The 27,053-nt window shown below is 38.8% G+C and overlaps 1 protein-coding gene across 3 annotated transcripts in view; it reads left to right on the top strand.

Moving 5' to 3' along the window:
• Positions 1–27,053, top strand: part of LOC144196524 (receptor tyrosine-protein kinase erbB-4-like) — a 142,212-nt gene that overhangs the window by 72,954 nt on the left and 42,205 nt on the right. For all 3 annotated transcript variants that reach the window (XM_077716794.1, XM_077716803.1, XM_077716783.1), the window contains exons 3-12: positions 2,523–2,709; positions 18,536–18,670; positions 19,690–19,755; positions 21,026–21,144; positions 21,795–21,936; positions 22,777–22,890; positions 24,796–24,922; positions 25,316–25,389; positions 25,958–26,048; positions 26,917–27,053. The exon at positions 26,917–27,053 is cut by the window's right edge and continues 69 nt beyond it. In XM_077716794.1, the coding sequence (XP_077572920.1) occupies positions 2,523–2,709; positions 18,536–18,670; positions 19,690–19,755; positions 21,026–21,144; positions 21,795–21,936; positions 22,777–22,890; positions 24,796–24,922; positions 25,316–25,389; positions 25,958–26,048; positions 26,917–27,053 (1,192 nt within the window). The remainder of the gene's footprint in view (positions 1–2,522; positions 2,710–18,535; positions 18,671–19,689; positions 19,756–21,025; positions 21,145–21,794; positions 21,937–22,776; positions 22,891–24,795; positions 24,923–25,315; positions 25,390–25,957; positions 26,049–26,916) is intronic.

The following is a 27,053-nucleotide window of genomic DNA, read 5'->3' as shown; positions in this document are numbered from 1 at the left end:
GGTTTTTGGGTATCCTTGTGAGTTGGGCACTTTTTGTTGTGCGGACTAATCGAATCCAATTTTGTCTGGCACAATCTGTCTTGTAGGAAACTAAATGCATCCTTAATAGGTGAAAATTCTTTAAATTTGGCAAAATGATATGACACATTTCATTTAAGCAAATTCATTCAAGTGAGCTCCCATAAAGGATTAATGCCTCAAGCCATATGCGTCAAATTACATTCATCACCATAAAGATGTGCAATATGTCCAATTCAGTTTTGGACTCATGTGGTTTTGAAATTAAGTGACTTTGATGTATTAGATGCATTTATTTTCTGCACAATTTATACTGGTCATACATAGTTTACCTAGTGAAGAACCATATTTACTTTTCTTAGCCCGTGACACAAAACAATGAATACCAACCCTTTGTGACAATGCTAGGGTCTTGGCTTGCTGTCTAAGTTGGTAAATTTTCCTTTGGATAGTTGATTTTTACTTGTGCGCTTAGTCAGCAGCAATCAAGACACATGTCATCATGAGACATGGGCCATATGAGTCTGCTGTTTTCAGTCTATTCTTTGGCAGAAACAATTGGTCTACTTTTGCAAACACATGCTCCAAAGCTGGCTCGTGGTATGGTCTCTGATTTATATTGCCACCCCTCTGGGGGAGGTATTTTCGTACACTTGTCTCGGTGGTCAATGATGACTTTGCATCTCGTCATCTGCCAGCCATTTACAGAAGAAAACAACCAATACTGATCTACTGCACTTAAAACTCAATGACACACGACAATGCTCTTACATTGCACCTCTGACCTACGAACTTGAACTTATTGATTTTCCTTCAAATCGCTGGCACATAGCATTTAAAATAACCAAACAGAATGCCAGTGAGATAATGACAACCTTCAAAAGTGTAGTCTACCTTCACGCTTTGGCATATTATATTTTTTTGGCATAACTGCTGCATTTATGTTATGAAACTGTTTTCGGCAAAACATAAGTCACCAAAGTGTTTTTCGACTACATATCAAGGTTACGGAGATATTCCTGTCTCCTCACATTCAGCACCTTCTGCAGTCCCATGATTAAATTCAACATGTTTGGTTTTCAGTATTGGCCTCAGCTCATTTGCTGACATAGAGGAAATTATTAAGTGACCATCTAAGAAGTCTTCCAAAAAGCATGTTTATTACATACAAAAATTATAAACATTATTTCTATCTGTACACAGTCTGTGAAGTGTCCTTCAGCCATCAAACGGTTCTTGGTTTCTGCAGAATCTCCCTTGATTTTGATGTTGTCAGCACCTCTGAAGACAATTTATTTAGAAAGCTTGAATTTTTATATACATGTGTGTGTGTGTTTAATCACAAAGAGGCTATGAATTAATTCAGTGCTAGGGAAACGTCTGAGAAAGGGCACTATAATCCTTTAATTTAATTAGCCGATTTACCATAAAATGTTAAGTATTTTTACTGCTCTCCTTGCTCTCACTTGAAGACTTTTCTTGGGGTTGCCAAGCAACAAGAAACTGTTGTGTTTATAGTTTTAGTGTTTTCTGTACCGGGGGCTAGAACGGGACAAGGGTGCACAGCGGGAGCAGCATCGAGCATGGGTCGGCCGACGACGCACCCTCAGTGGGCACCCGGGGCTTTACGTGAAGATAATGATAGCTAGTTGAGCTCCGCAAACACCCAGCAGTGAACACAAGGCCACAGTGGGGGTCATAGTAATGGTAGGGAATGAGTTCCAACCAGGGGGCGGAGTTAAGAATCCCCTGCGAGAATGAAGACTTTTTTTATTTCTTTCAGAAGCTGAGACACCAAGTAAAATAACAGTTTGCTCTCCAATAAACATTTTTTTGTAATACAAGGACTTCCTGACAGTCCTCGCAGTAGGAAACATGCTCTATAATAAGTATGCTAATCCAAGTCTCCATTGAAATGAATGTTTTTTATGTTATTCTCTCATTCTATGTGATTGACACGGTGTAATCTAACTAATAAGCACATCCAATTTTGTCTGAGGTTCCATTCTTTTCGCGCCACAATTGCTTGGCCCAACTGTGATCCACAATATGGAAGCTCCTGTCATTCCTGCTTTCGCTGTGTTTTTATCGGCACATAATGCATGTTTAAAACAAGCCAAACTAAATTTAATTCTGATCTTTCAATTTTTTACATTGACTCATCAAGAGGTCTACACTAAATACTTAACTCATTTGGTCAAAGAAAAAAATAGTGCCAGCAAATTAGAAATGCATACATGCCAGTTTGGTGAATATGTGCAATCTGGTGTACTGCTGATTTTAAAATGACTCATTTTGGAGGTTTGCTATTAAGAACACATTTTCAATACATGTGTATCCAATTAGACAGTGACTTGATGGAAAGGTATCACTTAACATTCATTCAACAAACAAATATATTTAATTTGCCTTCGTTAATGCGTTAATGTGTTAGTGCTCACATGTCTCCGCTTCCATATTATTTGCATTGAAACACCCACTGCATCTTTATATCTTCTTTGCAGTCAATAAGAGAGGTGACCGGCTACGTACTGGTGGCTTTAAACCAATTTGACTACCTCCCTTTGGAGAACCTGCGAATCATAAGAGGTACCAAGCTGTATGAAGGCCGCTATGCACTTGCCATCTTCCTCAACTACAGGCGGGACGGCTACTATGGATTGAGACAGCTGGGACTCCGTAACCTCACAGGTACGTGATAGTTTGCTGGAGCCTATGCAATGTTATCAAAAGAAAACAAGGCTATTCTGAAGGTCCATACACATTTATCAAATACTTGTTAAGGAGCCACAAGAGTAAATCAATAAACTCAAACACAAAAACGAAAATCCAAAATGAGCTGATTAGCTCTGAGAGAAATCGTCATTGAGTTTCAAGGTAATGAAAGCAAACTTTATCCAGCTACGGTCGAGGTAATGAATAGAATTTGAATTATTTCAATGAGTCCCTGGTGGTTCGCTTCAGAGGCTGGAATCATGTCTGCTATTTCCCTTCACAGTTAAAATATGTTTTGGTTTTGCTCATTTGGAAAATGTCACGATTACCACTTGTGGTTGACAAATGCATATTCAATAGTCACATAAACTGAGCTCAGTGTTTAATGTCACAGCTACCAAATTAATATGGTGTGTTGTGTGGAATGATCAAATCTCAGCACAAAGTCTTCTTGTTTATGCCTACAAAAGTTTCTCGCTTTTGCTGCGTGTTTATTCCAAAATATTATTATTTTTTTGTGGTTAGTCACTTTTTTAAACACACACACCATTGTATTTTCAGTGTACGGTATTTGTACCATTTCTCGACTTCAGTTTACACTCAGCAACTTATAATTAGCACATTTACTATTCTGCAAATGTGGTAAAAGCTGACATTATCTTTTATTAAGCCTTAAAAGTTATCTTCTTAGTCAGGGTGTGTGATATAATTTTCTCTAGTGACTCATATCCTCATTATCACCATAACACTATGAACGAGCAGTTGAGGGTCAATATGGCATCCGGCATCACGTGTGTCAAAAGTTGAGCGTTTGGCATCTTGCTGCAATTATTCGCTACCGCTTCCGGAGAAGAGTGCAAGTTGTTGATGAAGAAGTGCCGAAACCCCCAACGGAGAACCAATGGTGGTATCACCTCTCCGTCATGTAGGATTTCATACTTTAAATGCAGGGAACAATGAAGGCAAAATCTCCAAGTAATACTTATCAAGACATTTTAGAATATATTGAGTGTGTGAGGAAAAGTTAGAATTTGGCATCAATCTTCCCAGACTTTGGCACAATTCACTAAAATCTGAAGTGGCAATGTTCTTCCAGGGAACAAAGAACATCATCCTCAAGCCCAAGAATTCTAAACAATTGTGAGGAAAGTGAATATTAAGAATCCAGAGTTGTTGTTTTTAGCTGCTTTAAAATTGATCCAAATATATATATATATGAATTGCTGACTGTCTTTTAACTAAACAAATTTCCGGTCTATCTGTGGAAACATTTTGTTATGTATTTTGTTAAGGTCACTTTTTAAAATGTATATATCAGTGACCAGTAAGCAAGTTAAACAAGAGTGGCTGCTATTTAAGGACGCCTTGGAGAAAACCTTTGGTGTTTAAGAAAGAAGAAGAAAAAAAGGTCACTACACAAAGTTTGCTTCCTCTTTCTTACAAACTGGTTGCATTTTCAACATGGTAAAGCAGGTCACTATATTGATACCCCCAAAACGCTGTAGAGACTTAGGCCCATTGGCCGATGATGTTTAGAAACATTGGCTGCTGCCGTAAAAGTCTTGACCTTTACTAAAGCAACACACACGGCACACTCACCAGTCTAGACCCCCACTGAGACTGAGCTGAGGGAGGCTGCAATTGGGAATACAGATGAAAAAAAAAAAGATTAACCTTGTGTTTTTTTTTCTGGTTCCTCTGGAACAAAATATAAACAAAATATTTCTCTCGCAACAACCATTCCACTACTGCACTTATAAATTTGTGAGAGTTTTCGCCTCATTTATTGCCACCTCCAAGCACAAAGCACAAGGGAGAACCAACTTTTTTTTACGACAGCTAAGGTTAAGTGTTTTAAGGTTGTTGGTGTGAAATCACCTAACCATAATTTTACCCTGATTTATTGGCTTGGATTTTTTCCTTTTTTAATACTTCCTATTCCCCTATGGAATGTTTGATGTTGAGTAAAGGCTGGTCAGAACTCACACATTGGCGACATTGGAAATATGTTATGGCATGTTGTTTTTTTATTATTTCAAAATGATGCATGCACATTGGTAATAAATGTAGCACACATAACTGTATGAACAGTAGGATTACCTTTTGAAAAATGTTTTGACATTGGGAATATAAAATAAATTAATTGGCAAAATATTTTACGCAACAGAGCTTCACTTCATTAGTCGGGGTGGCCCGGCGTTTGAGTGGTTAGTTCATCGGCCTCACAGTTTTGGGCTCCTGGGTTTGAATCCAGGTCGGTTCTCTTGTGTGGAGTTTGCATGTTATGTCCAGGCCTCTGTGGGTTTTCTCCAGGTACTCCGGTTTCCTCTCACATTCCAAAAATATGCATGGTAGGCTGGTTGGCCTAAATTGCTCCTATGTTGGAGTGTGAATGGTTGCCCATCTCCTCGTACCCTGCGTTTGGATGGCGACCAATTCAGGGTGTCCCCTGCCTCAGGCCCAAAGTCAGCTGGGATAGACTCCAGACCCCCTGGCACCCGTGTGAAGATAAGCAGTTCAGAAAATAAAAGAATTAATTTCATTAGTGGACAGGTGGCCGGGTTGACACCATGCTTTGCTGTTTCCCACCAATTTCAAAGTATCTCCCACACTGAACATTTAGAGATGTGAGTGATTAATATTTACCCAAGAATTTGCTGGCTTTATAAGATTCAAACTGCAGTCAGTTTAACAACAGAAATTCAATCCCCAATTAGATTCCTTTGTGTTGAAAGCTGTTTTGTTTTCACCTTTCACCTACCTATTTGTATTCGAGCGCCACAGTTTGATTCATATTTTATGCTGGATTTATGATGCAGTTTCTTTAATCAAACTTGATGGATACGTTTTGGTTTATTTTTTTAATTATTATTATGTTTTGAATTTGGATTGAAAACCAAACATTCATAATCTGATGTTGGAAAACACTATAGAGAACGAAGTGAATAAGTTCACTTTTTGATTGTTTATCCTATTTTAGTGTTTTTACAATGTCCTGTAACTTATTTTACAGGCTGCTTTTAGTCCCCAAAGTCGTTGGCAATGTTCTGGACTTATGTGCTACTGCTACCCACAGGCATATTATGAAATTAGATAGATTTTGTTAAACATTAACTCTCAAGTGCAGCCAAATGCACAGTTTGGATCAGATCCACAATACACTTTGTTTGACGGCCCAACTTCAACCTTTAGATCCACATAACTGCATTTTAAGTTGATCACATTTGTCTTCATACAACTTTTTTCAAGTCATGGTCTTTTTGTTGTCTGTTGACACCACATTACATGCACTTACACACAAGCACACACATACACACAAAATGTACTCATTGCACACCAACAAACAAACAATCATTTTGGCGAAGTTAATTAGAAATAGAGGTTTCTCCCAGTTGGACCACTTTTCTGAAGGAACATCATTTTAAAAGATGCTGATCCAGGGAAAGAAGTCCCTTCCAAATTTGTTTCTAAGCTTCATCAGCGGAATCTTCTGTCCCGTAAGGTGGGAGTACTGTGTGATTGTTGGAATCTATAAACTTTTGCAATTTTATATCTTGTCAGGCAAATTATTAGCATAGGGATTTTTGCTTAAGCCAAAAATTGAAATAGTTTTTGTCCCTACCAGATTACTTTACACAACTATATTTCAAGTCAGCCAGATCTGTGAAATTGTTTGCTATCAGAGCTTCCATTCTTTATTTTTGTCTTTTGGCTCACTTTTAGGTTAGCCAATCATTTTCGCTTCCTAGTCACTCTTCCAATAAAAGCCACTGTGCCCATTCGACTGAACGGAATGTGTTTGTCACTTGCTTCCCAGCGGGTATGTTTTCAGTAGTTACTACACACAACAGCTCGACTGCAGCTTTATCCCACCATGAGTTTAGTCCCAGGAGGAGGCTTCACAAAGCATCTCATATCATCTCTCATCTCATATTCTTCAACCGCTTTATCCTCATTAGGGTCACGGGAGGTCCTGGGGCCTATCCCAGCTGACTTCGGGCCAGAGGCGGGGGGACACGCTGAATTGGTGGCCAGCCGATCGCAGGGCACAAGAAAACAGACAACCATGCACACTCACACCCATACCTAGTGTCCAATCAGCCTACCATTCATGTTTTTGGAATGTGGGAGGAAACCGGGATGCCCCGGGAGAACATGCAAACTCCACACAGGTGGAAGTAACCTGGATTTGAACCCAGGACCCCCAGAGTTGTGAGGCAAATGCGCTAACCACTCACCCCACCGGGCCGCCCCACATGGATATCGGTTTGGATAAAGTTACCACGCTTGCTGTCTTTAGTGATTGCAAGTTGTTTAAAAACATTTGCCTGTCATTGGGAAGGGAAACGATTCTTTTGTGCATTTCCTCTGTTATTTTTGACTTTTTTTTGTACTCAATGGTTTCGAGAGTGCCTGTTCACATATAGGTTTATGTGGCCGTTTATTTTCCTAGATAGTAAAATGTACTATAGGTGAATATATCATCACCGATTAAATTACCGAGTTTTACTCTCATAAATAATGGAAAACAAATGCTCTGTGATGACTGAATGGATTTATTTTTCATCTTCTTGCAAAATTCCCTAAAAATGCTGCATTAAATATTTACAAAATAAAAAATACCAATAGCCACTCGTGCCTTTAGTGGGTGAGAGAATAGAGGGCTGGTACACATAAATAATAGATCTAGTGTCATCATTAAGGCGCTGATCATTAAAACACATCTCGGTCCTTCAAACGTAGCTTTGCTCATACAGAAAATGCTGCAGTTTGCAAGGAAGGAAAAATCCTAATGTGCTTAGTATTTTTTCTCTTCACAGAGTTGAACAACCAAATTGTTACTTTAAGCACGTGAATAACAAGCACTCAAGTGTTATGTAATCCTAGTGTGCCTTCTTCAGCTGTCATCTGCCAGTAATGTAGCCAACTATACCAATATGATCTCTAACCTTGTGTTGTCTACCATTTTGACAACACACGCTGGCATTCATTATCGTGCAAATGATGTTGACGTGTCAATTCCCACTTGCATTTAAGCACTTCGGAAAAACTGAGATACCAAGGTAGTTTATCGCTGGTGTGGAAATCCCTGATTTCTACAGATTTCTGAAACTTACCTGATATCCTACTCTAAATGTCCATGCTATTTATTCATATTTTTTTACAATATTTGAAAACAATGTGGAATAACCCACATTTTGGATCCTGACACATCAGTAGTAAATCACTCACCTACATCAATTATCAGACTTTTGTCCCTGTGCATCATGCATAGTTGTTAAAAAATAACCTTAAAGTGTCACTATCAGTGATCAGATGTTGTCTGAGTCCTAGATTGTTAGATAATATGAATATATAATATTACACAGGTTATATAACTTCATTCACTCTCCTCCTAAAGTATTGAACCTTCATTATCCTAGGTTGTGAGTGCACAGCCTATTAACGCCAAAGAAGGGAATGAGTAGGTTGTTCACAGCTTGAATCTAAGTACAGCTTTCTTATTCTGATCTGAGTTGAATTTCATTTACATGTTTTAATAGTGTTCAAATGCCACTTACACAAGTCTTTTTTTTCAAATTTTTGTTATGAAATTTACATTAGTGGGTGGTTTTGGACCCCCTTTTAAGCTTCCTAGTTTTCTTACTAAGCTACTTGGCAGAATTATTCGGTTGTGGTGATATCATCTCCTGCAAAAACTCGTTGGTCAACCATCTCCCCTATTGGCATGATTAGTATTCAGTTGCTTGCAGATTCTCTGGCTCGGTCTTTATTTGGCCCATGCTTTTTTTTTTTTAGAGGCCGCTACTTAATTTAGGTGGAGGGAAGTAGAGACAGAAGAGCTTTTATCCGGCAACAAGCCAAACCCACCAAATCCTGCAGCATCTCTACTTTCGTTTTGAACTTCTCATGGAATCTCATGATTAGGGTTTTTGTCTTTAAATTCTAAGGGCTAGTTGATGATGGTTCAGACCTTCCTGTGTAGTGCTTGCAGGGCCTTTTCATGGTTGTTTTGGTCTTTGATACTATCAAAATACATCTTTAGATTGATTTTGATAATGGCACTACTGCCCTGATTTTAAGCCACGCTTGTCATGAGACCCAAAATAAAATCCTGGTTATATTTATTGCTTTTAAAGAACAAATGTAATTAATTAGACGTCAACATGGTGATGCAGACAATTGTGTGATTAAAATTTCTTTTTTTCATTTCACCCTGCCCTTTGCATCATCCTCCCCAACACCAGTGCCTTATTTGGCCTCTAGCCCTGTCCCCCCGCAGTTCACCCTCAACATCTTCCACCAATACTGTCCCAATCTCTCTTCTGGACATGCCCAAAACATCAAAGTCTGTTCTCTGACCTCTCCGCTATATCTAACTTTCACAATCCTTTTTATTGTCTCATCTCTAATTCTATCCAACCTGGTTTCTCCAGTTGTTCGGGTCTTTCTGGAAAGGGTTCTTCACTTCCTTTCAATGTTCCCTCTAATTTTTTGTTGGTTTGAGCAGAAAAACAAGCTCCCTGAGCGCGACATCATCATTGCTTGGTATGGGTACACCAGTATCACACCTGCTATAATCAGGTGCATGTCAATGTTCCCTCTAAGTTTTCATGTAAAACATGCTGTAAAACACGAAAAGCATAAGAGTGGACAGAGCTACTGCCACTGGCTGCTGCGTAAACGGCACCATCATAGGAAAAGGGGTAGAAAAAAAAATTTGGATTTTATTTACTGGTTGCCATATGATTGCTGCTGCGCAAAGAAGACGAGAGTAGTGCACAATTGCGCATGCGTGCAGCTTAGACGGAACATTGCTTCCTTTCCACATTCATCACTCTGCACTGTTGGCCCTGGATCTTCTCAGTTACAGAACGGCATTTGGTTTTACTGCTTCTCACCCTCATTCCTCTCTTTTCTAGGGTATACTTCCACTTCCCTGAGTTCTCCTTTACCATCTCCCTAGTCTTCCTGCAGATCATCTGCAAACATTATATTCCATGGCTATTTGCCATTAAGCCGCACCACCCCAAAAGTAGAACAGGTGGACAGAGGTGAATGTGGTAGGAGAAATGTTGCTTCCATTGAAGGCTTGGCTAGTAGTAAACTTGTCATCTGATGCCTCCTACACAGACTGCTCAGAGCACAATGCATTTTTCATAAAATTTCCTGGCAAAAACAATATCATTGGAGACTGTAAAATTTAATCAGGGGTTTAAAACAGAATTATCCCGTAGTTGGTGGCACTCTGGATTGTTGGAAGAGGGGGGACTGAAGGGTTACGGTGAAAAGGACCGCCCCCGCGCTGTCTGTGGCTCGCCATTCTCTCTCATTTGTCACTGAGCACAATATCTCTTTGGCTGGCAGAGCTAATAATGGAGAGGTGAGGAAATGGGACTCCAGAGACCCACCTTATCTCTGAGAAGATCAGATAAGTTTTCCTCGACATTTATAAAAACACACTAGTCTCTGTAGAAAATGTGTAGCTGTTGAAATATGAAAGTTCATTTGGTCCTGGTCTGCTCTTAGCCTGTTTTGCTGATTCTTCACTTTTATGGGAGTTTTTGAATCGTCTACCAGCGTCTTGTGGGTAGTCTGCTGTCAAAACTGTGATTCATTAGATCAGAGAAGTCATTTTGACATCATCTGCTTTCCTTCTCAACATTTTTTTCTCCACTCGGTGTTCATCTGAGCAAACATGCTTGGAGGCAATGCATGGTGAAATCTTCATATCGTTCCACACATCACTCCCTCAGAGACGTATCACTTGTTTTGCACCAAACCTTTTGCCCAAATAATGTACAGTAATACCTTGACACACAACTGCCCTAACATACGAAAATTTTGAAATACGAAAATTTTGAAATACGAGGAAAATTCCGAGCAAATATTTGCTTTGTCATACAAGACAAATTTGAGATACGAGCATATGAAACAGCCTGGTGGCCAAGTCTGTAAGAGGCTGCTTATGATAACAGTACACTGTACACATTTTTACGTGTTTTTTTCTGTCCTTTCTCTCGTCTGACTGTACTGAGTAATGTGACATTTATTATTGAAGATAATAACCACTAGATAGGTATTTGTTACTTTGTGAGTAGGTGGTGAATTATAACCAATAAAAATAGTTTTTCTATTATAATACCCTGTTTTCTTGTTAAAGGTGGGAACAAATTAATTTGTATTTGGTTCATTTTTATTGGAAAAAATGATTTGAGATACAGGTAATTTGAAATATGAGCTCGGTCCCGGGACACATTAAGATTGTATCTCAAGTTATTATAGTTTTTTTTCCATGCAGATTACAGAATATTGTCGGTTTTCCAAAGTTAAACAGGCTTCACTGACCGACACACAGAGTGCACAGTCTAACGAAGAAATTGACCCTTTTTATGTTGTAAAATAAAGTGATTGAAATGAATACGAGTAGTTGTAAAATGACACTCCCTTGCTTATTCTAAATATTGTACACAGTTCTCTTCATCTGCAGTGATAACAACACAGTGATCATTCCAACTGTATGATGAAAAAGACTTTTCTAACAGCTAAAACATAACACACAAATGCTCTATTATTTATTTTATTCTCATGTTGCCAGATGTGTCTAAGGTTCAAAGAAAAACAGAAAGATGGATGCCGTTTGTTGACTGGCGATCAATCCAGGGTCTACCCCTGCCTGCTTCTAGCTCTTAGGTATAGTTGGACAGACGCCCATTGGTACGTGGTGTTCTGTTTGCGCTGCATGACAGTGTTATTGGATGTATTCTATTCAGCTCTAATGAAACGATCTTCCCGCAAGCTAAATGTGTTATTATTTATGTGTTAAGCCGTGGGGCCTGACTAGCAGACGTGGAACAGGGGATTGATCCAAGTGCATGGAAATCCAGGGAAAAATCAGGGCAACTGATGCAAACCTAAAAGGTATTTATTTAACTTAAATTATTCATCTAACCTAAACAAATAGCTTCAAGCAAAATACGAGACATGACGGGACAGAACTTGAAAATCTGACGTGGACGACAAGGACCAAACAAAGACTGAGGGCTTATATGGATAGACATGGGGTCACAAGACCATCAGGTACAGCTGGGTGACATAAGAGGCACCAGATTGGTTCACACACAGATAATAGGCAAGAACAGGTGAAATTGATGGGCGGTCACAGGAATAAGATGCACTAAGGCAATAACATAAAATTAACAAACACTAAGAAAGGTAAACCCTAACATTGTTCTCCTTATTCACTGTGTCATTTGAAGGACAGTTTATGCTAATTCAGTTGGGTTCTGGTTTTAGTAGCTCTCTCTCTCCAATTGAATGTATTTTCTTGTAGTTCCCCTTAGTTCAGCATGCAATTGGGGCGCTGGGAAAAGACAGTTAAGTGGCAAGAATGCAAAAAGATGTTTTTTATTGTTGCTTTTTTATCTTTAGCTGAATAATGTCACTAACTCACAGACTCTCAAAAATAAATGTGTTCTTTTCCCCTTAAAGTGATTTTACTGGAAGCCTTTTTTTAAACCACTGTTACTCAATTTAAAAAAAAACAACAACATTATTTTCCTTCAGAAAAATAGATGCTTTCCTTCCTGTGAGCATCAGAAAAAAATAGATGTTTCTTTCCTGGGAGCATCCAAGGAATCACTTGTGGTCTAATTAATCTGCATTTAAGAGGTAGATCTTTCACTTGTCTATGTTGCTTTTAAATGGAAATGTGGTTTATTAAGTGAAATTATTTATTTGCTGGTTTGCACAAGGTGCAATGTGTACTAGCCCTCCTCATTATTCTTCTTATTCTCTAAAAAAGAAGAATAAAAAAATGATTATAAAATGGTAGTTTACTCAACTTCCAATCAGATGCATGTCATATCCTTCAAGACAACTGCGAGAAGCATAGAAACGTAGACTCATCAGCGGAGGACAGATTACTATCACGGTTTTATTCATCAGCATAATTAGGCCGAGGCAGAGATGTGGGACAAGTGGCTAGCACCACTGATGAAAGCTCATCAGCAAGCTCCCTGCAGAGCATCATGGTTACTGGCTGCTGCCGGCCCTATCATCGCCCACAAACGACTTCAGAATACCAGCTCTTTGCTCCACTGAATGAGAGTAAAATGAGCATAATTGTCGAGTGAGCTAAGTTTGCTAGAGGAGGTTATAACTACATCCTAAATATTCTATAACTGTTCCCTTAAAAAAAGTGTCACGACATCTTTTCGCCCACTTGCGGGAGAATTATATTTTATCATTATTTAGTTAATGGTACACTTTGAATTAATTTGCTCGTTACAAATTCATCTTTGGTTCATTTGTTCAGCTAGGGTTGTACCTTGAGTTTTTCTCAATGCAAAAATTATCCTGCAGCTAAAAAAAAAAAAGGTTGTGAAACACTTGTATTGTAGAACATTCTCAATGTTTGCAGCATCTTTATGTTCTGATGTTTGACAGTAGTATTGCCGTTTCAACACTTAAATGGCTTAGCACTTGCTCGGCAATAGAGAAAATCTCCCTTGTGACTGGGGGCTACTATTTGGCTGTGAAATGGTGGTTCCTGTTACTGTTATGAGCCCTAAAAAATGGCATTTTCCACTTGTGGCATTGATTTTATTGGGCCCGAACTATTTTTTAAAATATTTTTATTACGGGACCACAAATCCAAAGAGGAGGAGCACACGAGCAGTCGCTATGAACAAATTAAGTTATTTTAAACAAGCAAACCAAATCAGCAGCTTAGACCTTGCTTTACAATGCCTTTCCTTAAGCCCAAAGTTGAGTTGACACACTGTAACAATTGATTCGCATGAGCATTTATCGGTAAAATAAAAAAGCCTTTTAGAATTCTCCAAGACTTTCCTCTCACCATCACAAAAGCACTAGTAAAAAAAAAAATCCAAGCGGTGAAGGTTTATTACTTTACACACAATTTCTTATCAGAATTGATTTTCATACTTTGTGCAATAATGTCTTCCCTTGCCATTTTTCACCTCCACCGCTTCTCATATGATTATTCTGCACCCATCTTCCACGGTACTTCTTGTGTTTTATACCCACCTTCTGAATCAAACAATCACGTTGGGATGACGATTGGAAGGTAAAGTGACGGGTGGAACCCAGCACAGCAAATCAGTGGTTGGATGTAGCTTTCCCAGCCTGATGGGAAGATCGAAGCCCAGCAGGCGTGCATGAAAAATGGAGGGGTGTTGGGGGTTGAGGGTTAGTGGGGGCTGGAGGTTTTTTCTTTTTCAGGTACTCAGTCTTTCACACCGTAAGCCAATAAATTCCCTAACACCATGCGTGAAGATCATCAGGTGTGCTGTGGGAAATTTGAAAGTTTTGTAAAAAAAAAAAAAAAAAAAGTCAAAAGATTTTCAAATCCAGGACGATCCACCTGTGTGGGTTTTCTTTGGGTACTCTGGTTATGCATGTTAGGCTGATTGGACACTAAAATTGCCCCTTGGTATGAGTGTTAGTGTTGATGGTTGTTTGTCGTTTTGTCAGCTGGGATAGGTTCCAGTACTCCTGGCAACCCTTGTGAGGATAAAGCTGTTCAGAAAATGAGATGAGTCAAAAGATTTCATGATTAATTTATCCTTGTTCATCTTCCAATTTTTCTGATATGTAATCAATACAGTGAGATAAAATGTTAGTACTGTCATTTGGCTGGGAAAGTTCCTTGATGGTCATCAGCCTAGAGTTTCTTAATTTTCTTTGACTTTTTATAAATATGTATTAATTCCCATTGCACGCAATCACAGGACATTGTACAGTAACCCCAAACCCAACCCCAATGAAATTATAAAAAAAATCCACATAAAGTACTCTTCCTCTGGTCAACAGCAGCCTTCCCGAACTCCATTTCCTTATCTCATGTTTTAGCATCAGTTGTCCATCTTGTTTTGCGTTTGATCATGTTTATACCCCAACCACATATTAAATACTAAAACTTGCACTTAGGGTGCATTTCACTTGAATCAATAAAATACCATGGAATTATTGGATGCATTACATTTTTAAATATTTTTGGTAATGATTTAGATCAATTGCTTAAAGAATACATCTGCTCTCTTGCCCTGGCCAACACCCACAAATGAGCCCTATAAAATATTCGGTAATGATCTAGATCAATGCAGCAATGGTGACATCTATGTGAAGAGATAGGAACAACAAATCATGTTGCATATTATCCGTGTCATGTTTCTCCTGATCATGAAGCCATTTGTCGACCAATCGCTTAAAGAAAAACGCTTTCTTTCCCTGGCCAACACCCACATGGCAAATTAGACCAGCATGCGATTGCGACACAGACATATTTTTTCACTACTTATAATACAAATTCTTAAATGCTTAGTCTCTTATTTGCTGTACTGTTTTTACAATATATGGTGGCCGGCTGCAAAGTGGTCAGCAGGTCAGCCTCACAGCTCTGGGGACCCGGGTTCAAATACTCGTGAGTCCACCTATGTGGAGTTTGCATGTTCTCCCCAGGCCTGTATGGGTTTCCTCCGGGTACTGCAGTTTCGTCCCACATTCCAAAGACATGCATGTTAGGCTGATTGGACACTCTAAATTGTCCCTATTTATGGGTGTGAGTGTGCATGGTTGTCTGTCTGCCCTGCAATTGGCTGCCCACTGATTCAGAGTGTCCCCGCCTCGTACCCGAAAGTCAGCTGGGATAGGCTCCAGCAACTGCCGTGAGGATGAAGCGCTTCAGAAAATGAATGAATGACTATTTACAATATTTTACACATTAAATGGTACTCAACTACTTTTATACTTAGCATAAACATTATTATAGCATGCCATCAATGTGCTCCTGATTAAAATAACGCTAAGCAAGTGTGTGAGTTTTTTTTTTTTTTTTTTTTTTTTGCCCTCCCTCCTTCCTGCCGGCCATGAATGTAAAACACCTCCCTGATAAATTGTCCATTGTGACAGGAACATGATTACACAAGGCTGCGGCTGTGGGCCGTTCAGCGGGCAGACAGTGACATGTCCTCTCTAAGAAGGCTTTGAATAAATGTCCGTGCCTTCACTAAGGCCCACTTCCTTAATCATGATGTCGGATGGTGATGATTAGCTCCCTGTATGTGTGAGTGTGTATGAGTGAGTGAGTGAGTGAGTGAGTGTGTAACCTACCCTACTCTATGATGTTAATAATCAGACGAGGGAGATAATACCTGCAGGATAATCCAGCTCTAATCTAAAGCACATTGTTCCATTTTATATGAAATCAAATTCATCTGGACATAGATGCACACGTGCATATGTGTCTGTGTAAGTGTGGAATCTGGCAGTATTTCATATTGGAGAAGAGGATAGAAGTGATTGAATCTAAATCCCTAATATAGGTTAAACAACAGTCTGAGAAGGACACTGATGTTGTTTCTCCTTCGCATACGGGTCACTGCTCACGACAAGGGGACGGGATTACTAAAGCATCATTTCATCGAGCTCAAAAAATCTGTAATAGGAACAAGGAGAGGGATTAGGATTCATTACCATACTCCATGTGCAGGCATCTATTAAGGGCGGCGACTCTCCAACTGAATCACTTTTCTTATCAAGCTAGAGGCATGCCGGGCGACTATTTTAGTCATAGTATAGAGTAGCTTTCATTGGACTCAGATGTAACAGGTCAAGTGCTCTTAATAAAGGTTTGTACTTTTTTGCAAGCACTGTCCATCAAAAAACAACCACTCTTGTATAATCCTCGGAAAAGATTGAATTAAAACAGTATGTAGTTTTTAATTGTTCCTTTCGAATTCCCCTAATCATGTGACTAAATATTAAATCACAAATATAAATGTGTCCTGCGTGGCTGGCAAGCAGGTGGTAACCCAAAATTGTCACCAAAGTGACAAAAAAAGTGGAAACAGAAGTAAGAGATCCCAAAAATTTAAACTAAACCAAAAATAATTCACTGCAAACAAAAACAATGGATGGGGTCATGGAAGAATCCAAGTGAGAAAAAACATCGATACTGGTGTTATCTTGGAATGAAAAAAGCACAGGGAGCTATAATACAGACATTGGTTAACAAAATGGGGAAGAAATAGTGGGTAAGACAAGAGGCTGCGGATAGGTTGAGACACAGGGGGCAGGTAACAACAGGTGAAAACATTGGGAAATCACACGGACAAGACAGACTAAGGAACAAATGAGGAAAAACCCAAGACATAAATGTATGACAAAATGGTAGTTGTGTACACTTCTATCAAGAAAATCTAAAGGTTTCAGTACATTCATGTATTTTTAGCACATGAAAATAGCTTTTTTTACAGTGCCAACTGACATTTTACTGATACCCAGAGATAGCTTTTGAGAGTATTGTGAAGAAATAAAATCTTCTCTTTTTTGCATCTGACATAGTAGATATGTGGTTGTAATTGTTCATCCTAAATTGGGTAGTGACTGTGTTTTGGCCTAAATATACCACCATTTTACAAGAGGTAGGTCATGGAACATGGATGTACAGTTACTACCTTTTTGCTTGTAACACCTGAAGATGTGAATATTAATATTACAGTAGCAGCAAGTGTGCAATTAACCAAGTGTTGCATGTTAAGTGCTTCAAAAAGTTGACTCTACAGAGTTTGATTGGCTAGTTCCCTTGAGTTTAATTTAAAATTATAAATGAAATGGAACTAAAGCTATATGATGATGCCAGAGAAGAATAATGTTTTTGGTTACACTTTTCTGTATATGAATGCTTTTATGACTATTTATTAAATCTTATAATCCTGACATGGCATATGTATATGAATATGAATGGTTTTGACAGAGGTTATCATGTGTCATTCAGTAAATTATTTCACCTTTAATGCAAAGTAAACATTGTTTAAAATGTTTTTGACTAGGGCTACGGTATTTAATGTCATAATCATGACAGTTTCAATTTCTTGTTTATGCTACTGTCATAGCCAGCATTCACATGAACTGTTCCCAATTTTTCTAGAGATCATTAACTCATGAAGACAGTTTAAACATTTAAAATTAAAAAAAAAAATGGAAAGTTGTTTGGGTGTGGCCATTTGTGTGCAAACACCAATTTATAAAAAAAATAGTAAAGTTGTTTGTGTTTGGCCATTTGTGTGCAAACACCAATTTTTAAAAAAATAGTAAAGTTGTTTGTGTTTGGCCATTTGTGTGCAAAGGCCAAATTTAATTAGCAGGCTTTTTAAAAATATATATTTTTTGTCATGGGATTTGAATTAGATACTGTTTTTAAAAAAAGCAAGAAAAAGACTGATTTAATATGCTGCTACATCATTTTAGAAAATAATTACAATGACCCAACACTGAACCCATTGAAAGATCTGCTTGTATTATAGATGTTTTTACTTGGATATTCCTGATTAGATTTTCATCTCATTGTTAAACTGACACAAATATTACATATCTCTGTGTCATCTGACTGTGCAATTGGTTTTTCTATAACTTACAAATACAAAATCGGCCTTGAAATTCTTGTAAGAGAGGTTTATATTTTACGTACATATTTATAAAAAAAAATCTCCTGAAAATAATATAATACTTTCCTGGAAGAGGTTGTATGCACATTAATTTGTTTCACAGTACCCTTACTTTTTGGGAAGGCTTATGAAATCCCCATGTTATTGAATTGCTCTGTCAATAGCGTTTATCTTCACGCTAAAATGCGCTTTGGTGAGCGCTGTATGCCGGTACTCTGAGATTATTGTGGTTAACCTTGATCTATTGATTTCCTTTCATTGTACACTACTCTTATGGCATCTGTGATGGGTGTTCAATTCTCTCTCTCTTGCTCTTTTTTTCATGACAGAGATCTTGAATGGCGGTGTTTACGTTGACCAGAACAAATTCCTGTGCCACGCAGACACAATCCATTGGCGTGACATCATTAAAAACCCTCAGGCAGAGCTACTGGTAGTGCCATCCAACAACAGCAACCTGGGATGTGAGTACTGTGAGGAAATGGAAGGGAGTGAGTGACAATAACTCTTTTTTGGAGGTGATCCACAAGCAACAACTGTAGCCCTAAAACTGTTTAGTCATCGTGTTTGCCTACCAGTCAACTGGAGGCAAAATCACATGGCGTTAAATCAGTGTGTGAACGTATGTGCTGTGGCCGCTCTGCAGCGAGGCCCGTGGAGTCGCTTTCTCGTTGTGCAATTTTTAAGTCTCAGCCAATCTGACAGTTGCTCGTGAAGTTTCTCCTGGTGCTGCCGCGCCTTGTCTGCGGGTCCACTGGTGCCTCTTCTTTACACACAACAGGCATTTTTGTCTGGAGGACAGTGAATGTCATAAGAAGTGGCTCCTCAAGGCATCCTGAGATTCTCTTCTCATTTTAATGGAAGAAGTTTATACTGTTAGATCATACCCATCAGTTTAAGCAGGAAGGACAGCTGCAGTGTCAAACATTGAGCATAAAACAAGGGTTGCGGGCTTTACTTAAACTCAGTTTCCCTCGACAAAAAAAAAAGCCCAATGACCTTTCATTTTAAACATACTGGTGTTAACTTTTAAAATATGCAAGTGACTGCGAATCGTGCAACGCTGCCAAGTTAAGGATGGTTTAAGGAGGCACTTTAATAATGTGTCAAAAAAAGTAGGACTGATCAGAATCAGAAATAAAGGAGGACGATGAGGAAAAGAAACAAAGACTAGAGGGGGCGGCTGAAAAAGATGACAATGGACCATGTGGGAGCCGAGGTTGCCAAATTGGCGGCCCCTTGGCAGGCAGTGTTTAGAGTGGGCCTGTTGACAGTCCGCTCTCTCTATTCCCTTTACTCTGTTATTAACGCTAGTCAATTAAGCCTTGATGACGGCAGATGGAGAGTGCAACTTGCCAGCAGAGCCATGTAAGAGCACGGCCTGGCTAGTCATCCCCACAGAAATGTTGAGTGCTTGGTATTGTGTAGGTTTTGATGGAGTGTTTACTTGTGTGAGGGTTGTGTGTGTGTTTGTGTTATGCAGGTAGACGCTGCCATCGTTCATGTAACGGAAGGTGTTGGGGTCCCCAGGATGACCAGTGTCAAACTCGTGAGTATATGAGTATATTATATATTTTCCCTTTACATGTTAAAATTAGGTAGTTTAAAATTGACGTTCTCAGCTAAGCCTAACTCTTCCAGTAATTGAGGAGGCATTTAAAATATCTATAATCCAAAATATATTCTGATATGTTATTTGATTTCACATTGAAGAGTTTTTACAACAACCATGCGAAAATTGATTTATTGCATTAAACGATGCTTCAAAATTTTGAAAAATAACTCCATTGTGACTGCTCCCAAATGTGTGTGTCCTTTAATGGGGTTGAAATCACGGCCACTCAACCATATATCGTTAGTCCAATAACATGCATTTGACCCAAAAAGTTAATTTGTCTCTGAATGGTTACTTATTTTCATTTACGTACGTTCTTGTACAACCACAATCTACACAGAATGCAGTTCTTGAGCAGAAAGCGCAGTCACAACATAAGCAGGTCCGACCAGCCTTGGGTGTATTCTGCCTTTTGCCCAAAGTAGGCTGCGATAGGCTCCCTGCAACCCAAACGAGGATGGGCGGTATGGAAGATGATTAAAAATAAATGAGTGAAAACCACATGATGGAAACATGAATTTTGGCTAAGATATCGCAAAACTATTTTTACACTTACGTTTTTTTTTTCCCCCAGACATTTTTATATTAAATTGAAAATTGAATGCTTATATTGTCATTCAACAAGTATAATGAGATTTAAAGCTTTCACCACATAGTGCACAGATAACAACGGACAGTCAAATAAATAATACATAAGAAATCAAGTATGCAAACTATATGGCAAATGAGGAATGAAAAAACTTCCATTTATGCACCATAGAATCTAACGAAATAATCCCTTTTCCACAATATTCTCAGTTTACACATGCAATATTACAAATTAATATAAAGAAAACGAGGGGAAATGATTCGATAAACCAAGGCATATTCTTCAAAGCACGTGGAAACGGTTGAAACTTTCATTTCTACGCAAAATCAACCAAGTTCCAAGTGAAGAGTATTTCAAGCAGCTCAACTGTAATTTCCGTAAAGTAAGCGGCGCGTTCAAGGGCAAAAAAAATGACAGAGCCGTTTTCAAAGTTTAATTCCAGACTTTTGGTCATATAGATGGACTGGACTAACCTTTAGCCTGTGAAGCCCCGCATTTGTATCTGCCTGAATATCATGTTATAGTATCATGAGAGAGTTGAGGGTGGCGATATTTTCTCTTTCTGTTTGCCTGTGTGTGCGGCAGACCTTTTAAAGCGCTTCTCTTTGCCGGCAGTGACAAAGACTGTGTGCGCAGAGCAGTGTGACGGTCGATGCTTCGGGCCGTACGTCAGCGACTGCTGCCACCGCGAGTGCGCCGGCGGCTGCTCGGGACCCAAGGACACAGACTGCTTTGTACGTGCACGCAACCTGCTTACACCCTTGCATGCGTCTCGAGCCCGTCCTTCCGCCCGTCCTCTCACACGCGACATCTCTTTGTCATTTTTGGAAATGATTTACTTTGTTTACTCGGTGATACATTGTTTGTCATTTCACAAGGCGGCGAGAGTCTGCTGTGCCCACGCTCTACAAAGAGCAAATTGGTGATTCATTGTTCCAATTAATATCCCTCTTATCACCAAGAGTCGGTCCTGTTAGGACCACCGCTGCTCAGCGTGCGCTCAGAGGTGCGATATTGTAGCTGTAATTCACAAGAAGGCTCATCCAATTCAATTACTGCCGTTTCAGCCGGTGGCCACCGATGACAAAACACTTGAAAGTTTTATGGCAAAACATTTCAGCATTTACATGGTGGCAGTGGATGGATGTCTCCAATTTGTCTCCCATTTGTGGCTAGAATCATGATTCACACCCATTGTGTAAAAATAAAATGCAACCTTAATAGTTTTTCATTCACAATAGCTCTTGGGAAAGAATTATGACCCTTCAATGGCCTCCATAACTCCCCTTTCCACACGGGGAAGTCTCACATGTATCCCCTACACCTGAGCTTATGCTTCTTTCCCCTTCCTTCCCTTTTAATTATTTTTTTTCTTTTTCTGCAGGCTTGCACCAATTTCAACGACAGCGGCGCATGTGTGACCCAATGCCCGCAAACGTTTGTGTATAGCCCCACGTCCTTCCAGCTTGAGCACAATCCAAAAGCAAAGTATACCTACGGAGCCTTTTGTGTCAAGAAATGCCCACGTATGTTCATTTTGTATTCATAGAAGCTTCTTTTAAAAAAAATGTATGGAGACTGAGTCTTATTTTCTACAGTATATAATTAATCACATCAAATATAATTAACTGCATCCTAGACACAAAGATTAGATGATTAACTTGTTGGATATCACAACTATATTTAAGTTGTTATCAATTTTAATGCAGCTGACATTGGTCAACAAAGTGAGAAAATGCTCATGCACAAAAAAATTGATTAGAACTTAATTCATTATTATAATATTTGAACGCTTTGTTTAAATTTATGCATGAAATAAATGTATCTGGCGAATGGTGAGAACATGTGCAGACCATCTCCCAGGGAAGCTGCCGGGAGCCATATGTTCGGATATCAAAACTTTCCTCTCCGAATGTGAAGGAGTACTATTTTTGCTGATAAATCTCCTCAAACATTTATTTTTGTGAACCCAAATCAGCACTTGCATTTTTTTCATTTATTATACTTGTGTTTTGCACTTTGAACTTTTCGCCTCTTCCCAGAGCCTGTGGGTTGAAACAAACTTTGAATTGAGAACTTTATCTTCAACCGCAACTCTTTTTCACTATCAATCTCCACTATTTACATACTATATATTAAAATAATAGTAACAAAATCACAAACATTACCGTGCTACTCATAATCCTAGTATATTGTCTCAATCTTCCAGTATATATCTCACATGAAATTCAGATAATCCCTTCTGTATGGAATATGCAAAGGAATGAATGTTTACTTCTCCGTCTTTGCTGACCTTGTAAATGAACATCACTTTCCCCACCAATGCATGATAATGAATACAAACATCTTCTGTGTACTTATGTCAGATAACTTTGTGGTGGACCGTAGTTCTTGTGTCCGAGCGTGTCCTAGCAACAAGATGGAGGTGGAGGAGAACCGCATCAAGATGTGCATTCCCTGCACGGACATATGCCCCAAAGGTAATTCAAAAGAGGATCATGTTTTATTTGGATTACATATTGATTTCCCACTGCATTAGGTGAACAAAGCAGCTATTGTGCCATTATAACTGTGGCGCTTTGAGACACGGGTTTAATTTGTTCAATGGCTGCTTGTAACTCAAAACCTTCTCAATCATATTTCCCGAATGAAAACAATGGAAATACCTTGCATCGTTAGTCTTCCTAATAAGAATGAAAATAGTCGGGATTATTTTACTTTCGTATAAACATTCGGTCCCCATTCTTCTTTACTGCTATCTCTGCTAAGAATGGGCAGGTGGGGTGTGGGGGGGGGAGGGGTACATCCTTAACAGGTTTCCAATCATAGGGCACATATAGACGAGCAACCAATTACACTCACAATCAAATCTATGAGGAATGGAGAGTGTCCAATCCATTTTTATCAACATAAAATTGCAAAGTAAAATGGTTATAGTGCTATTGTTTATATTATATGTCCCCATGTGTTGCTCCTTAATTTGTGTTCATATATTTTAACAATCCAAATGTGAAATTTGTAGACACTACACACTGTATTGCACTACATTTTACGGATGAATAAACAGGCTAAAATAATGAAACACACATGATTTTGGAATCAATGTGTTGACACTTTGTGTAGATGTCATCTCTGGGGAACAGACCTAACCTACTCACCACATATACAAGCTCTAATAAGAATAGAAGCAATTTACAAACCTTCAAACTTCCACCTTCACAAGAGGGCACAGCTCTAAATGTTAAGGTCTTGCCTCACATAGTAAATAAACGTACGCATTTGACACTTGCGATGGCCCAGAACTCTTCCAGTTTAATGAAAGTAGACAAGATGGCCCATGCAGTGTCTCCATCAATCCTGTCTCGGGACAAATCTGCTTTTCACACATTCCTCAGCAGCCACTCTCACTCTTCTGTATTTGTCTCCTTGTAAACAGCTTAAGCAGCTGTGCCGTTTTAATCTAATAGCTTTATGATATCGGATCAGTACTTGCTTGTGGGAATTACCTTGAAAGCTTTAAATAAAACATGATTTAGTGATGGGTTTCCTTTCTGCCTTGACAGAACACTGACTTACCGAGCGGATCGTTGGTCCCAAATATGACTTATTCACTGCAAGGATGCCATATACCTATCAGCTGTCAACATCTGACAGTAGCTAATGTTTAATACTGTAATACATTGGCACCTTTTCTGAGGGAAGTGTTCATAAATGAATGTATGAGTATTCAGTCTGTAAGAACCTGGAGATCAGACCTTCATGTGTCTTTGCCAACTAGTTTATTATAATTAGTAATTCCTTCTTTACAGTAGTAATTTAATGTAGGATATTGGAACACGGTGTTTTAGTGGATAAATGTTTTTTTTTATTTTAGAAGAACATTATAGAAATCTTCACAAAAGATGAAATCATGAGACAAGCAAAAATTCTACTCAGATCTTTAGGAGAGCCATCAAATGATATTTTCCTGCCTGATCCATATATAGGCTGTGGTACCACTTAGGGGTTAATCTCATGGTTTCTTCGTCATGCGGCAGTGAGAGGTTAATGAGGGATAGCCAAAGGAACTGTGGGAAATGATAACAAATTAACATTTCAGATGTGAAATTGGCTGGTATAAATCACTATCAAAAGGGGTTACAGCGCTTAATGCCAGCCTTATTCATCATTGCTATTCCTCGTCTTGGTTAGACACACACGCTGGCAATTGTAATTAATGCAAATGTAATGAATTTATTAGGGCATTATTGGCTCCCATCAGAAGAACTTCAACCGATGCCTCGACCGTTTCAGCAATGTTTCATTGACATCAACTGACGCCCACCTCATCACGATAGATGCGCATAAGAACACAAGGAATATATTAATGGTATTTGTCTTGGCAGTGTGTGATGGTATCGGGACAGGCACCTTGCAGACCGCTCAAACGGTGGATGCCAGCAATATCGATAAGTTTGTCAACTGCACTAAAATCAACGGAAACCTCATCTTCCTCATCACCGGCATTAGAGGGTGAGCTTCCAAACACACTCTTTTCTATGCTACAGTGTAGCCTTGAAACCTTTGTACTCGCTTGAAAACAGCCAAAATGGGAAGCAGCACAAAGAGTGTAGCACGCAAAGCACGAGCATTGCATTTCTTTTTTTTTTCTTTTTTTTCAAATCCGCTTGTGCTAGAGGTCACTGAGAAATATTCCCACCGCTATCTATCAATGCTGTCAAAGTGACCCGGAGCTCTCGAAACAAACTGATATGTACTAATGGAAGTCACACTGAATGTTGCGTCAGTGGAGCACATGACTTTGGCAGAAGAGCATTTGTCCCTCTTGCTGTGTTAACAAATGAGATTATCTTTCAATAAAGGGCTGAACATTAGTATGGAATTCTCCATATGTTTCTACTTTAGGGACATGTATCATGGTATCGGGCCACTGGATCCTGACCGACTGAATGTGTTCCAAACGGTGAAAGAGATCACAGGTGAGTGAATGACTGGAAATAATGGCTGCGCATCACAACAGAATGGCGTGTTTGAGTGTGTATGTGTGGCCTGTGGGCAAGTGTGTGTCCATTAGCAATAAGAGACCCTAAAGGGATGAGCGATGCCTCATATACAAACCCTTTGTCATATTAAAGTGTGGCTTGCAGTTGAGCCAAACAGCTAATGGAGCGAAACTGCATTTTCATAATGAAAAGCCAAGCAATAAGAAAGAGCAATGGTCTCTTGCCTCAGTCGTCCTCAGCTTCCTTCGCTTTCATATCATTTCCACGCATGCTGAGGTGTTATTATCTGTCATTAAAGCCCAATGCTATTCAACAAATTGGTCAGAATATTACATCTAGTGTTTTAATTAGTGTGTATTGTCTATCTCCTTCAAAGAATGAGCTCTTGATTAATTTTCACATTCAGACTAAAACTCATTTACATTTCTGATATTTTGAAGGGAAAAAATATTTCTTCTTTTTTCAACTCCACTTTGTTTCCCTGTACTTTCAAATGAGCTCAGATTGAAGGTTTATGTTTTTTTCTTCTTCTTGATTTCTTTAGGTTTCCTCAACATCCAATCATGGCCTGAGAACATGACCGATCTAAGTGTATTTTCCAATTTGGCAACTATAGGTGGGAGAACACTTTACAGGTATGAACACATAGTTATTGCTTCATCTGAAAAAAAGACTAAGCATACTAGCAAGAAATACAGCATTCTTTATAGTATGGTCCGTCATTGCTTCAAATGTTATGACTAAAAAAAAACAAAATTGCCTTTTTATTTTAATATTTTTATGTCACATTTTAAGACAGGCTTGGATTTAATTGACCATTGTCCAGAGAGTTAATCAACGATCAACCCTTTATTAAAGACGATCTTAGGTCATTTTGATTATTTGAATTTTTTTTCCTAAATACAAGAAATCTGTTTTAAATAAGTCCTGAAATCATGCCTCAAGCTAAGAACAAGTGAGTTCTGAATCTGATTTATAGGCAGAAATTCTTTTGGTCTGATTTTTGAAGATTTTGTTTTAAGTGGGGTTTAAAACGCCAGCTGTTGTCATCACGACTTGAAACCCAGTGTCGTCTCTACTTTCTGGCTATATAAGTCAGTATTTTTTGTTTAATTTATGCATTCTAACAAGAATCAATACCACAATTCCATTAATATGTGCATTTTCCGGATCCCACAATGCACGAAACAACATGGTGACATTATTGAAACTATCAAAAAAAGAGCCACACAAATGGAGACCTCTATTTTACGAAAGAATAAATTACTGCATAGTTCTCTTGCAACCTGAGAAAACATTTTTAGAGCATTAATTGACACATTTATTGTGTTTTTATTCATTCAAATTTGTCAAGGTTGTTAACAATAATATTTACTTTTTCCCAATCCAACAATTTACTCATTTTTATACTTATACCTTTAGTTACCTTTGAATGTTAATGCTTTTTCCTGACCTCATTTCCACATCCTCACATCACCTCGCCTGGTATGTCACTTCCAACAGCGGAAGCGATATCTCTCTGCTAATCTTGAAACAACGCTGGATTTCCTCACTTCAGTTCCAGTCTTTGGATGAGATCAGTGCCGGCAACGTCTACATATTCAATAATAGCCGCCTCTGCTTCTACAATACTGTCAACT

The sequence above is a fragment of the Stigmatopora nigra genome, chromosome 1 (genome assembly GCF_051989575.1).
Source record: "Stigmatopora nigra isolate UIUO_SnigA chromosome 1, RoL_Snig_1.1, whole genome shotgun sequence".
In the NCBI taxonomy this organism is placed as follows: domain Eukaryota; kingdom Metazoa; phylum Chordata; class Actinopteri; order Syngnathiformes; family Syngnathidae; genus Stigmatopora; species Stigmatopora nigra.
The sequence above is the reverse complement of the archived record's forward strand: the minus strand, read 5'-3'. Positions and strand labels throughout refer to the sequence as shown.